The 15,179-nt window shown below is 42.6% G+C and overlaps 1 protein-coding gene across 1 annotated transcript in view; it reads right to left on the minus strand.

Annotated features, from left to right (window-relative positions):
* Positions 1 to 2,377: 2,377 nt before the first annotated feature.
* Positions 2,378 to 15,179, minus strand: part of Gpr139 (G protein-coupled receptor 139) — a 43,718-nt gene continuing 30,916 nt past the window's right edge. Inside the window, exon 2 of the mRNA XM_021168519.2 lies at positions 2,378 to 6,868. Within this exon, the coding sequence (XP_021024178.1) occupies positions 5,934 to 6,868 (935 nt within the window). The 3' untranslated portion in view covers positions 2,378 to 5,933. The remainder of the gene's footprint in view (positions 6,869 to 15,179) is intronic.

Below are 15,179 nucleotides of genomic sequence, written 5' to 3' on the forward strand. Positions count from 1 at the left end.
GGCACTCATTCCTCTTGTTGTGTCTGGCAAGTATTTGGATTAATTGCACATCCTCCTAGGAGGCTGAGCCATCATTTAGCAGAATGTATTAATAAAAGGATCATTATCTAACAGTTCAGCCTCCATTGGCTCACTTTTATCCTGCCTCTTTGAGCTGGTGAGCAAAATTAATGAGGATCCTTGGCTATGGCTAACAGATACTGTGACCCTTTAGGCATTTTTCCCCTGCTGTTCTGTACCTCTCCTCAGCTATGTCACATCCAGTCTCTAGGTTGATGCAAAGATAGGTTGTGACAATAGTTTGTGGGTGGCTGTCAGAATTGATGGTGGTTTGTGTGGGAAAATGCATAGAGAGTTTGAGAGCTGATAGAATCAATTTAAAGAAAAGTTCCACTTTACAGAGAAATGTCAAGCCATGTGTTTTAATTATGATGAAGTTATAATATATCTCATGCTTGGTTGATCTGGGCTTGAAGAACTGCAAAACTACACAATATTCCCACCTCTAAAAAAAGGACATAAAAATAATGTGACCTTTTGGAGGAGGACTCAGATGGTCCAGTGAGAGACAATGAAGAGGATAACAGACATTCCTTCTGGACTTATTCACTCACCTCTTGGCACTCAGCATCCTCACCAGTAAAGTGTAGTGGAAGGAAAGCTGTAAAAACCCTGATATGATAGGCACCCTATGAGGTACTTACTGGAATGTAATCAGTTCCCATTGTGATGAAGAAATTGAGACACATTGTCTAAGGTCACATGGCTCACGGTGTCCCACTCCAGACTGTAGGTGTCTTATCACAAGAGCATCTACGTGCCTTGCAGAGAAATGGAAAGTTGCAATTAGTAGTGCTTTCCAGATTAGGACAATTCTTCAGGTTATAGCCTCGAAGGACATGCTGAAGTCGTATATCTATCTGGTCAGTAGTACAGTTGGGACAGGAATCCACAACTGCCTGACGTGGAAGTCTGAGCACTTTCCCATGTGCTAATTCTATTTATGATTAGAGACCTTATTGCCTCAAAGATGGACAGAGGATACAATCATAATAGAACCCAGATTTACATACAGTAATGAGCAATTTAGGATTACAGAAAGCAGAACTTTATCTAAATTTCTGAAATCCATATGACCAACAAGAAGGCAGGTAGGATTCTGGTTTTGTTTTTCCTAGTCTTTAGTAGCTGATCCATCTCTCTAGCCTGAGATTCTGCTTTTATGCTAATATTTAACATAACATTATAAGTAAAATGTTCATTTAAATACTCTCATCAGTTCCAGTGGGATAAGGGATAAGGACAGCAACCTACTCACAAAACCTTTGGCCCAAATGTGTTCTGCCTACAAGACTTGCAGGGTCAAAGATGGAGCAGAATCAGAGGGAATGGCCAAGCAATGACTGGCCCAAATTGAGACTCATCCCATGAGAACCAACCCCTGACACTATTAATGACACTCTGTCATGCTTAAAAACAGGAACCTAACATAAATGTCCTCTGAGAGGCTCCATCCAGCAGACAATAGAAATAGATGCAGACACCCACAGCCAAACATTAGATGGGGCTCAGGAAGTCTTGTGGAAGAGTTGGGAGAAGGATTGAGGGGCCGAAGAGGACATGGACTCCATAGGAAGATGGACAGAGTCAACCAATCTGAACTCTTGGGGTCTCTGAAACTGAACCACCAACCAACCCCCTGAATATATGTAGCAGATGTGCAGCTTGGCCTTCATGTGGGTCCCCCAACAACTGGAGCAGGGAGTGCCCTGGATATGTTGCCTACCTGCCTGTGGACTCCATTCCCCTAACTAGGCTGCCTCAGTGGGAGGGGATGCACCTAGTCCATGGTGACTTGATGTGCTGGGATTGGGCAGGGGGAGAATATACCCAGAGGAAGACTCCCCCTTCTCAGAGGGGAAGGGGAGGGAGGAATGGTGAAAGGATCTGCATGAGGGGGCCCTGAGAGGAGAGGGATGCTTGATATTAGGATCTAAAGCAAATAAATAAATACATTAAAAAACTTTCATTGGTATTTTGATATTTGGGGACTATTATACTAAAGGTATACTATTATACTTAGGTCTAGACAAACATCATATGAAACAACAACAAAACCATTTAACAAACAAACAAACAAACAAACAAACAAACCATTGAGCCCATAAAAGTAGAGAATGATATCAGAAAGTTGGGGAAGTGGGGGCCAAGAAGTGGGGAACTATTGACCAAAGGTTACAAAAATTTAATTAGACAGAGGAATATTTTAAGACCTGTCCCCCTGAAGAAGTTCTCTAATCCAAATAATAAATCATGAAAACAGACATGAAGGTAAGTTTCAAATGTCTCAGTAAAGATACATCAGTGAGGCACTGTGTTGATTTGCTTGATTTAATCATTGCACATTTAATACACATATCAAAACATCACACGGCACCCCATAACTGTATACAATTATGATTTATCAATTAAAAATAATATAACTAAAACCCAGCATACTGCAGGTGGTTGAACATATATGCAAATAGCAAACACCAAGTGCGCACCATATTAGAATTAGTTTACAAACTAGTCCAAACACAATATATTATCTAGTTAAGAAAATATGAGCATTTACTGTTTATCTGTAGTAACCCCGTGTTCCCTTTTTGAGCAGTAGTAGTCGTCAACATTAGAGTCATTAATGCACTTCCAAAGGGTTCCCCACGCTGGACAAGGAGGCACCAGCTGTGCAAAATAACCCTTTCCTATTGCAAGGTGGTTGGAGCAGGGATGTTCATTCATTCGCATGGCTTATCTTTTATGGTTTGTCTGCTGTCCCCCTTATCTCTTTCCCCAGGCTTCCAGTTGTTAAGCAAAAGACTCAGCATGTACATGTGTGGCACTGTCACCATGTCCAAGGACACAAATCATACAGCAATGGAGGTGATAGTGAACAACAGTCTTTGAGAGAAGCACCACAAAAACCCAGGCTAAGGTGCTTGTCCTTAGCAGCAGCTGTTTATGTGACAAGCTTCATCTTCCAAACCTGGCCTGAAAGAAAAGGCTTATGATCTTTAAAGTTAAAAAGAAAACATCTTCATCATTGTTTGTTATTATTAATATAAATAGTAAATAAATGAATATTCCATCTGAAATCTTAAAAACTTAAACTTTAGGATATATATATATATATATATATATATATACATACATACACACACATACACTAAAAGGTATACATATATATGTATATATACATACATATATAGGCTATGATATATAGCAATCTAACCAAAAGGGTATCCATGTGTATTTTAAACAGAAGATATAGCAGCTCTCTGGAGTGATTTTATGGATTAGTTTGAAAAATTGCTTAGAGAAATAGAAATGTAGTCCTAAGAAAGAGATGCTGCCATACCTACCTAATAGAACCTCTACTGTTAAGAAAAGTCATAAATGAATGTCTGGGGAAGCATTCCCAGTGCACACCCAGCCTTTAAATAATTAATTGTTTTACACAGTTTAAAACACAGAGCAGGCAGCACTGAGAGTCAAAGACTAACTTCTCATCCTGTATACATTCTCAAAAAGGAATTGCTTAACCTTTATAGATATTGCACTTTGAATCATTTATGTATAGCTCAAGCTAACAGTTTTAGAGATATGTCTTAAAAATAAATAAACACACACATATATAATATATACTCAGCCTAGGTAACCTTTGGTTCATGTTTACATACGGGGCAAGGGCAATGGAATTGTGTCATACACACAGCTAATGAACATACATTCAATTGTACATGCTTGGGGGGAAAATGAAAGAAATGCAATTCAAGAGATGTGGGGGATTTGCTCACATTTCACTCATTGAGTGTATGCTCTAGGGAGCAAGTGATATGGAAGCTAGGACTCAGTTCATCCCTCACATGAGTAACTTCTGCAGACTTTTTAGTGGGTGTGGCTTGCTGTATCCAGGCAATCCTGATTTTCTCAGATACATCACAATAATAGGACACACCTCCTAAACACCAGCTGACTCTGTATTATCTTCAACCAAAGTATCATTGGCCCGTCTCAATGCTGGATCAAAATGAAGCGTCTTGGATGTTCAGAGGTCTTTTTTCCTGAGGACTGTGTGTAGGAACCACAGCCCCATAAGTTCATCCATTTTTGCACTGACTTCAGAATCTAACTATTGGGGTTGGTGAGACTCTCCCATAAGCCATTTAACAGGGATAGAAACAATACAAATTCAGATTGCACTGGGTTGGTATAGAACGGCCTTGGTGGAAATTTGGGACTTGTGTTGCTCCAGGGGCCTTTCCATCCCACTCCTTTGCTATAGAACCCCTTAAGGTGATAGGGACATGCCTTCCAATTGAGAGAGAAAATGCAGTATAAATCAAGTCTATGGGGCTAAGTGTTTCAGGTTTGGACACCAAAAATATCATGCAGTTTCAAAAATCATTTTGGAAGATTTCTTCCAAACCAGGGATGGTTTCAAATGCTGAGAATCTGGAAAAGGGGCACAAATAAAAAACACAAATAAGGGGAAGTCTAGTGTGAACACTAGAGTTTAAAGCACACCACACAACAGTTTAATATAGTCATGTCTATATGTATGTGCTATATGTCTGCACATATAAGTGGTAATCCTCGGAGACACCCCTATCCACATCCTAGGTCTCTTCTTACCTTGAACAGGTAAGGGGAAAATAATAAATAAAATTTAGTGTCTTTGAAACATCTGAGTTAAACAGCTTTACTGATAGCTGGCACCCTTCCCCCAACTGAGCCACTTACATCAAAGGCAAGAACAGTGATTGGCATAGCCACTCCTCTATGTCACCTCTATGTCACAGCCACCCCTCTGTGTTTGTGTTTAGGGTCTTATACAGCAATGCCAGCTGGGCTGTGGTGAGATCTACACACTTCCTTCCCACCAGAAGAGCTTCAGTTTCTGACCCCCCAATTAGTATCTCCAGTTAAGAAGTCACTTCAAGTAAAGCAATATTGGTGAGGGCTTGAGCAAGCAAGGGGCAGGACTAACAGCTTGACACAGAAAAGGCTTCTCTAGGAATCGTGTGGTGCCACAGGAAGATGATTTGAATGCAAGGATTGTATACATCAGACACAGGGATGAATCAAAACAATGGCAAGAGTGGGCTTGATTTTTTTGTTTTTCTGGGCTCAAGAATTCCTCCTTTTCCCCCACGCACCAGGCAGGGTCTTTGTTTTAGAGGAGACATAAAATCTATACATTATGGCAAATAGAAAACCTTAGACCCCCAAGTCTAAGGGACATAGTCATGTGGGTTTGGAACCTCCCTGTAGACATTCCAGCAACAGTTTGGATGGGATGTGACACGTCCGTTTCCCCATGTTGTCATGCTGCAGCCAGAGTTGCCAGTGCCACTTGGAGACCACAGCTTTGCCTGGGACAAAGGGCACCTTTGAAAAAAAATTCCAAATCAGTCAGCCCTGTTAGCTGCTGGCAATGGCACAAGGAAATGATGGATGACCTGACTCTTGGAAGAAGAGTGTGGCTCAGCTACACACCACGGTGACTTAGTGGATCACACACATGAGTGGTTAGTTCCTAGTGGCTGTGGATGGTACCAGCACTAACTACTTCTCTACTGTGGTCTTTACTGGTCACAATATGATGGCATTTATAAGTGCCAATGGTGTCTTCAAGCCAGCAGGACCTTTGGCTGTCAGTATGATTTTGTGAAAATACGTGCATTAAAAAAAGAAAAACCCTCAAACACCAAGATTCATGCTCTCCTCTTTTCTCTTCCATCTCTTCTCATCTGGCAGACTGAGATCTGCTCAGTCTGTGGAGATTGGAAATCAGGTTAGCACTCTTAAGGAGAGCTGTTCAGCCAGAGGATGGGATACCCTCTCATCTGGAAACATTACACAGAGGCACAAGTGCCAGCCCTGTGGGGTCATGGGGATACTTTTATAGGCTTTCCATGTTTGTCATACTGGTACACCAGCATCTTGATGCAGTGTGAGTTTGCTGGTGAGATCCAGGGACTACTTGTTATGGAAAAGTTATGGTTGGTGTAGAACTGTACAGGCTGCTTCTGACACTTGAACAAGGCCTTGAGTGTGGCAGCTGCCATGGTACGGAAGCGCTTGCTGATGAAGCAGTAGAGAAAGAAGTTGATGGCTGTGTTCAGAAGGGCTAGCATGTTGGCAACATCCAACATGATGTGGACCAGCCAAGGGTTCTGGATGGGTGCTCCGTAGAGGTGGTAGAGAATCATGATGATGCGGGGGGCCCAGAGGGTGGCAAAGATGGAGGTAATGGTAAACAAGATGGCAGTGGTCTTCCCTGTGGAATAGCCACGGAGGCGGAAATTGCTCTTTCTCCTAAGCTTGTACACAATGATGGAGTTCAAGATGAAGAAGATGGAGCAGGGCACCAGGTACACGGTGAAGCAGTGGATCCAGACAAGGACATGATGCATGGAGGTGCTGATGTAGTCTTCGGTCCAGATGTTAGGCCACCAGTAGTAGGGGATACTGGTCAGGAAGCAAGTTATGTAAACACTCACAATGACTTTCCGGGTCCTGGCTGGGTAGGAAACTGTGTGGTATTTGAGTGGGTGACAGACAGCGATATACCTGTCAACCGTTAAGGGGACCGTAATCCAAATAGAAGTGTGGATGGAGGAGAACTCTAGAACTTCTATGATCTTGTCAGGGATCAGAGGCATCTGCATGGTCAAAATGAAATCTTCTAACAAGAAATCCACAAAGACAATGAAAAAGAGGACCAAGATGTCAGCAGCAGCAAGTGCCAGAAGATAGTTGTAGGAGGACTTCTGTCTTCTGGCTACCAGTTGAGAGAGGATAATGACTGTCAAGATATTTGCTGTGAAGAGAAGAGAATCAAGGTTATTCCCAAGGCTACCAGTGAGGCCTTGGGCTTGAGGTTTCTGGGGTGCACCAATAGATGTCAGAGAATCACATAGGTGTTTCTGGGGGGACACTCAGCAATGCAAATTACACAATCAAACAGCTGGACACGATCCAGTTATAGTTTACTTGTGCCTCATGCAATCGTGAGAGGTGATGCTGACATTATCCTACTATAGATGTGAGGCTGAATTCCTGGAAGCTCAGGAGATTCAGTGCACTCAGGTTGTCTATTTGTGCCTCATGCAGCTGTTAGAGGTGATGCTGACATCATCCTACAACAGAAGTGGCCCATGAGATTCAGTGCTGTCTCCCTGAATCGAATCCTTCATCCCAAATGTCCTGACTGGAAACATGGGAGTGAAGGTTGATGCTGATTACCAACTGGGTGCTCTAGACTCACCCAGTACAAGCCTCTGAGCATACCTATAGGTGGCACTGTTTCTTGGGTTGGGATCCTGGATGAATACAAAGGAAAAGCCCAGCTGAGTATAAGTCTCCATCTCTCTCTACTTCCTAACTGCGGATGTCATATGACCAGCAGCTTCCTGCTCCTGCTGCCGTGACTTCCCCTCCACCACAGGTTGTACCCTGAAATTGTGATCCCAAAATAAGCCCTCCCTCCCTTCAGTTGCCTCCACCCAAACCCCCAGACAATTTATAATAGCAACAAGACGAGTGGGTATTGTAGCAAGGGTAGAAAAGTCGCCTCCAGGCGCTTGAGGTGCATCCCTTCCTTGTTATGGCGCTGGGGACAGAACCCAGGGTTTTTACATATTGACACATGCTCTCCCGCTTGGCTACATCTTCAGCAGCATGACCTTTCAATAACCTTTATGGAACTTAGATTCTAGGTCCTCCTTTTAAGTGCATTGAAGCATGACCTTCACATTAATTTTAAAGTGAATCATATTGATTTTTGGAGCAAGTGATCAACATACACTGTGCATACTGAAAAACAATCACAAAGACATAGACATTTCTTTTCTGTTTCCATTTTCTAACCATCCCACTCTTTTTCCTTAGGATAATCACAGCCAATAAATAATTAATATGTATATACACCCATACATAACACAGGTATATGATTTTTGTTCAAGTAATAGCAAAATATTCTTGTTCCTAGTGTTAGATGGGAGATGGGTGTTTAAAATACATAAACACACACACACATAAACACACACGCACACACACACACACAATCTCTGGTCAGTTTTATAAACATGAATTTCCCTGAATAAGGTGTGTATTTAGAAAGGCATTAGGGAATAATCCAAAAGCAATAACTGCATGCATGATGTCTAAAAGTTATTTAGGTAAAACTGATTCTCATTCATTCTTTACGTTCAACTCTGGACACTGTCAGTCTTGCTTTGCAAATGAGGGTCGCCAGAGAGCTTATGTCCTTTGTCAGAGGTCTAGGAACAAAGCCAGAATCACCCTCCCCTCCCCCTCCCCCTGCCCTCCCTTTCCCTCCCCCTCCCCCTCTCCCTCTCTCCTCTCCTCCCTTCCTTTTCCCTTCCCATTCCCTGCCTTGCTCTCATTCTCATGTTTCCTCCCTCCCTCCCATTCCCTCCCATTTCTTATTTCTCAGTAGCCATTTAAAACATTGCCCGAGCCTCATGACATGGTGCATGAGGCTAAAGCAGGAGGACTGGCAAGGAGCTCGAGGCTGGCCACGGTTGCATGGCAAGACCCTGCTCCCAAACACAAGGCAAACCATGCAGTAGTTCACATAGAGAAGCCTCTTTCAACAAGCACACCCACACAGCCTGGCGCACTTGTCCTGAAACTAAGGGCATTTGAACATTCTCTTATATTTGGTTCATTACTTTATAAAAAGGAATGGCAGTGTAGGCAGAGGTGATGTCAGTCTTGACATAGCTTCAGAGTCACTGTTTGCCCTCCTTTTTCTCTCTCTAGAGGTAAGTAGAGTCTGACCTGGGGGACTTTGGTTTGCTGCTGTTGCTCCTCCACATAGTCGGTATTCAAGTCCAGTCCATTCTTTCCTATTGTTACTCAGCCTGTGTTTTTGAGGCCTAGCTATGTCAGTGCTTAGAGTTCTGACAACTTCATAGCATTGTATCAACTTAGTACAGTTTATATATTACATATAGTTTATTCTTTAGACTCTCTCTCTCTCTCTNTCTCTCTCTCTCTCTCTCTCTCTCTCTCTCTCTCTCTCCAGCACTTTTATTTCAGGATTTTCCCATTATGAGCATGCTACTTCACATACCATTATGACTCTCTTTGAGAAGATGTCTATGTGAAGTTTTCTTGGGTAGCACACACAGGAGTGCTCCTATGTTTTTAGAACACATAGCTGTAGTTATTCTTGCAGTGGCCAGATGCCGGATAGGAAGCAACTTGGCTGAGGAAAGGCCTATTCTAGCTCACAGTTTAAGCCACAGTGAGATCATAAGGTGGCAGTTCACATTGTGTCTCTTGTTGGGAAGCAGAGACACAGTAGAATGTAAAGTGTGCCCCTCAGGCATCGGGACCTGCCTTGAGACTCAGGTCCTAGAGCCAGACTTTACCTCCTAAGGATTTCACAGCCTTCCATGCTTCTGACTGACTGACTGAGGATCAAGTGTTGAGCTGCATGAGCCTACAGTGTACATCTTCTATAGTAGATAATGAGAACTAACTGTAAAGCGATTTTATGAATTTACATCTCCAACAGTTGAGCCTGCAAAGTCCAGCTTAGCTGCTCACATTCTCTCAGTAGCCGGCAGTGCCAACTACTGCTCTGTTTAAGTTTGTGTCATTCTTGCTCTTTCCTGAAGGGCTTGGATATAAGAGACTGCTGATTATATTAGCCAGACTTGGAGCTCAGGACCAAGGTTTATGCTGTAGATTATCATTTAATAATATTTATCCCAAGGGGATGGGGGCCTGCGCATTGTACCTGACAGAGAAGAGTAGTGTAAGCCTGATATCCCAAACATTTGTGCATTCAGCAACTTTAAAAAATTTATTTATTTACTATTATTTTTTCAGCAACATTCTTTTTAAAAAAATATTTACTTATTATTATATGTAAGTACACTGCAGCTGTCTTCAGACACAAAAGTTACGGATGGTTGTAAGCCACCATGTGGTTGCTGGGATTTGAACTCAGGACCTTCAGAAGAGCAGTCAGTGCTCTTAACCACTGAGCTATCTCTCCAGCCCTTTCAGCAGCCTTCTTAAGAACTTGTGAGTTGTGTACAGTGAAGAGATAATAAATGGGACAGATGTTGTCTATTTTGTTTTAATCAATCTTGGAGTTTAGTGGTGGAGAAAAACATTGGCCAAAGAACTATAGAAAAATGCATAAATAAGGTTATAGTGTGTGCTAGGAAGGAGTAGCTGGGAGCAGTGACCAGAAAACACATTTCTGAGGAAAGTGTGTAGAAGGAGAAGGCATTTCAATAAAGGAAACAACATGTGCAAAGGTCCAGTGGTGGGAACACATGAAGCATTGGGCTTATTAAGGCAAAGAACACTTCTATTGATTTGTGCTTGCTCTGTAAGCATTTTTGCACTTAATAAGCTCTCTTTTATTAAACAGCTTTGTTGTGCTCTCTTCAAGAGCATTTCAAAATGTTTTATTCATCTGGAAATCCTTCCACCAAGTATTTAGCATCTGTATTTGCAGGCAATGACCCGTGCATGGGCTGAAGGTGGGCACAAATTGGCATTGCACACAGTCAGGGTCTCCATTTAGATTGGAAATAGCTGGCAAATGGTTACCTACTGAAGAGGTTAGTGAGAATGCACCACAGTGGGCATAGGAAAGCTCATGAGCAGGCATAGAGCTGAAAGCAAAGGCTCAGGAAGGGTGTCTGGATCAGAGGGCTGCCTTCTGGTCCTTGCTTGCTCTGGCTTAGCCTAATACAATTGGAGTTTCTTGGAAATCAGTCTGTAGGCCTTTATTGCACTAATGATAATGGGCATTCAATAGCCAAGCATGTGGGGACTGCTCTGGGGTTCTATCCTGGCTCATAGATTTGGGGGAAATTTATTCAATTGCTTTGTGTTTCATTTTCCCACTATATAAAATGAGGCTAATAGAACATCCACTTCATGAGGTTGATTTCAGATGGAAGAACCATTAAACAAGACAGTTTTCACAAGGAGAACAGTACCCAGCACAGGTAAGTGCTTAGTGATTGTGACCGGTTGTCATTCATTCACTCACTCATTCAGTCAGTCAGTCAGTCTTGATTCATTCGTTTGTTTGTTCAAAGAGAGACATCACACAAAGTGCTGAAGACATAGGAATTAGCAAAATGGACATACTTCTTTCTTTCATGGGGATGATAGAATGAAAAAAGAAGACAAAATAAATGAGTAAATAAATAAATGAATAAATTAATAAATACACAAACCAACACATAGCAATGTACAAGAAAATCCCAGATGATGATACCATGCACCATGAATGCAAGGATGGAAAGTGACCTTTGGGTTTGGTCAAGGTGAGAAGAAAGAGTCCACTGTGAGGGAAAATGATTCCGGGAGGTGAGAACGGCATGTTCAAGAACAAACAGCTAGGTAATGGGAGAGAACAAAAAAAAAAAATGAGCACAGCATGCCATTTTACAGATGAGGAAACTGAGGCTTGGACATTTGGATCAATTGTCCAAAGAAACCAAGCAAGTGAAGACAGCAGGAAGATTCTAGCTCTTTTTTGACTTTACCTCACATTAAACTCTTCCTTCTTTCCCCTCTCCTTCCTTCTCTCTCTCCCTCTCTCCCTCTTTCTTTGCCCTTGTGTGTGTATGATTTGGTGCATGTGGGAGATGCATGTAAGTGTGTGGGTGCATGAATGCATAAGCACCATGGAGAAGCCAAAGCAGGACATCTTGTGTCTTCTGCTGTCAGGCTCTACCCTATTGCCTTGAGATAAGGTCTCTCACGGAAATAGAAGTAGTTCATTTCAGCTAGGCTGGTTGGGCAAAGAGATCTTGGGATTCATCTGTCTTCCCCAGAGTGCCATAGTTATGTCTGGCTATTTCTTTTTAATAAGTGTGCTGGGGTTATGAACTTGGGTCCTCATGCTTGCAGAGTACATGCTCTTATATACTGAGCCATCTCCATGGTCCCCACTTTGTTTAGATTTGGCCATAGGAAAGGGTTTTGAGCCAGTGACTCAAATGTAGAAAAGTCATTCCCCACAACCTCTCTTCACTCCTTGAGCAGTGCCTACATTTTCTCTCTGCCCGTGACCTCTGTAACTATCAGTGGTCAGAGATGGGTAAATTCCAGGGTGTTCCCAGCAGATGTTCTGAGGATGCTCTCTAGAAGGACTCTGTCTCCATCTCTTCCTCCCCAGCTGAACCCAGTTTCAAGCATGGTGCTAAAAATTCTCCAAGTTGAAATGCTGCAAAAATATTCCAGCCCCACCTAATGAGTGCTTTAAGTCAAGCAAGCCATCAAAGCCAACAAAATTGCCAGGTATGCATACTTGACATTTCCTGAAGTTTCTAGTAATTGCCTCTCTTGAGAAACTAATCTGTAGACACAGAGTTTCTTATTTCTTTTGTGTGAGCAAAGAGGTCGCCTCAATCCCAGGCTAATATCGGGGACACTTAGGAGACCTTGAGGTTAGCTTGGGGGAGCTGGAGGGAACAGTATATTGATTTTTCAGAAAAGAAGTAGGAAGGTGGAAACCTCAACTCTCAGGACTTGATGTTGCTCTAACTTCCCTTATGAAAACAATCCATCTTTTCCACTGTCATACATTTTTCCACAAAGGGAAAGTGGTGTTGACAGAGTCGGGGCACCTTTGCCAGGGGTGAATGAGCTGAGAAACCCAGATCACCACTGCCTGAATTGCATTTCACAGCTTTTCTTTAAAGTCAACTGGCTCAGGGATGTGTTCTGTTCTGGTGCAGATGGGCAGGCTGAAGCTCTGAGGGAACAGAGAGACTATGCTCTGGAATCCCAGAACATCTCCGATATTCCTGGGAGAGTTCATTCCCTTCCCCTGCCATTTGTAGTCCTCAGACTGGGGAAAGATCTGGAGAAAGAACAACATAGGTCTGGTTATCAAACCATCCCACCAACTGGTCTACTAGCTGTGGACAAAGGGCCAAGGTCTTTCAGAGATAGTTTTGGTGTCTGCGATGGCTATGCAGTTCCTGTGGGTTCCTTAGAAGAGACAGCAGGCTTGGCAGACATAGCACTTGGAGCTCTGAGTCGTTTCTCTTAGTTTGGCTGCTTTTCCCAATTTTTATTTTTGACAGTTAGTTTTTCAATGACTTAATTATCCCAGTGTGTAACAAAAATTAACATTTATTCAACATTTACTATGTCCTGGCCATTTCACAACATCTCCTTTGATCTTATTTTCCACGTGAGGGCATTAGTCAGATTTGGGAGCTTTGAGACTCAGAGAGGTTAAAATCTGTTGTTGAGGACACACAGCTAAAGGGTGGGAAGCCAGAAGACAGTACTAGACCTTTTTGTTTTTCTCTGAGTTTATATATTCAATCAGTGCATTATGGACAGGTAGGGCTGAGGAGATGGATCAGTGGGTAAGAGCACTTGCTGTACAAGCATAGAGACCTGAGTTCTGGTTCCCAGCACCCATGTTAAAACTCAGCTGTGCCTGCATGTGTCTTTAACTACAACATGGTGAGTGGTGGTGGTGTTGGGGAGTCAAGAGGACTGCTAAGGTTTGCTAACCAATAATCTAGCTAAAGAATAGTACTCCAGGTCAGTAGGGAACAGTACAGAGAGAGATCCAGAAAGATACCAGGTAACCTGTCTAACTTCCATGAATTCCTCTAGGCATGTGCATTTTTACACAATGTGCAAACATAACACAGATACACACAATGAAAAATAACTGAGCTAATTGTGGTGGTTTGAATATACTTGGTCCAGGGAGTGGCTCTATTAGGAGGTGTGGCCTGGTTGGAGTAGGTGTGTCCTTGTTGGAGGAAGTGTGTCACTGTGGGGTTGGGCAATGAGACCCTACTCCTAAACAAATAGAAGCCAGTCTTCTGCTAGCAGCTGTCTTCAGAACAAGAGGTAGAACCCTTAGTTACTCTAGTGCCATGCCTACCTAGATGCTGCCATGCTTGCCTCCATAATGATAATGGACTAAACCTATGAACCTGTAAGCAAGTCCCAATTAAATGTCCTTTATAAGAGTTGCCATGGTCATGGTGTCTGTTCACAGCAGGAAAACCCTAAGACAGAAGTTAAAGTCTGACACTTTGCCATGCCAACAATGTGATAGCTAGTTTCCCTTCCCAATAAACCACATCCCCTGGGGTCCATGCCTATATAGACCCTTTGCCTTGATCTGGTCCTGTGATTGGCCTGTTATGGTGTCAGGAAGGCTTTGTGTTACTGTTGATGCTATGCCATAAGGAAGCTTTTGAACACCTACTTTGGGACCATGACTCCTTCTGGAAGCCCACTTTTTATTCTATGATTTCCACATCACTTGGAGAGGCCATGTGTGGGGACTCAGAGTGAGAGTTTCAGTTAAGCTCCTAGCATCAGTGGCCTTCAATTGTGAGTCTCTATCTTCAGTGCTTAGGCCTTTAGAGCTTAGGATCACCGTCCCACATGCTTCTTGGATGCAACTCCAAAGTGAGACCTGTCCCACTGATCTCCAACTGTCCATGAACCATGGACACATAACCACATAACCAGAAATCTTAGCTTTCAGCTTCTATGTCATGGAGGTTTTACATGGCTGCAATAGATAAGCAAAGCAGGTGTTTGCTAGTGTCTCTAGGATGTTTACACCAATGATAATAGCATAATTAAGTAATGATGATTAGCACCACAAGACGGGATTAAGAGGAACACCATTGCTCAACTCACATATTTTCAGCTAGAGAGAGATCCTAGATTTTATTTTTCTCCATGTCTATAAGACTTTTGAAACATCTTTCTGCTGTTAGATATTGTTTATCATCATTATTGCTTGGGGGAGAACAGCATGGTGCTTCATTAAGCACTTTGTATATTTCTACAAGGTGAATCACACTAAATAGAAATGGCTTAAAGAATAATACTTTTCTTCCCTCTTGTCCTATGTCTTGTTTCCTTTCACTTCCCTCCTACAGGCAGAGAATTTGTAAGAAAAAGTGAGATCAAGCTATAGTTATAAAAAGGACTAGATTAGACACCAAGAAGAAGAACCTTTTGATAGCAACAGGGATTTTGTAAAGAGCAGGCCACTGAAGGCATTGTTGTCCCACCATTTCAGCTCTCAAAAATGAGGGAGAGGGAGAGGGAGAGGGAGAGGGAGAGGGAGA

This window comes from Mus caroli, chromosome 7, assembly GCF_900094665.2.
Source record: "Mus caroli chromosome 7, CAROLI_EIJ_v1.1, whole genome shotgun sequence".
Lineage (NCBI taxonomy): Eukaryota > Metazoa > Chordata > Mammalia > Rodentia > Muridae > Mus > Mus caroli.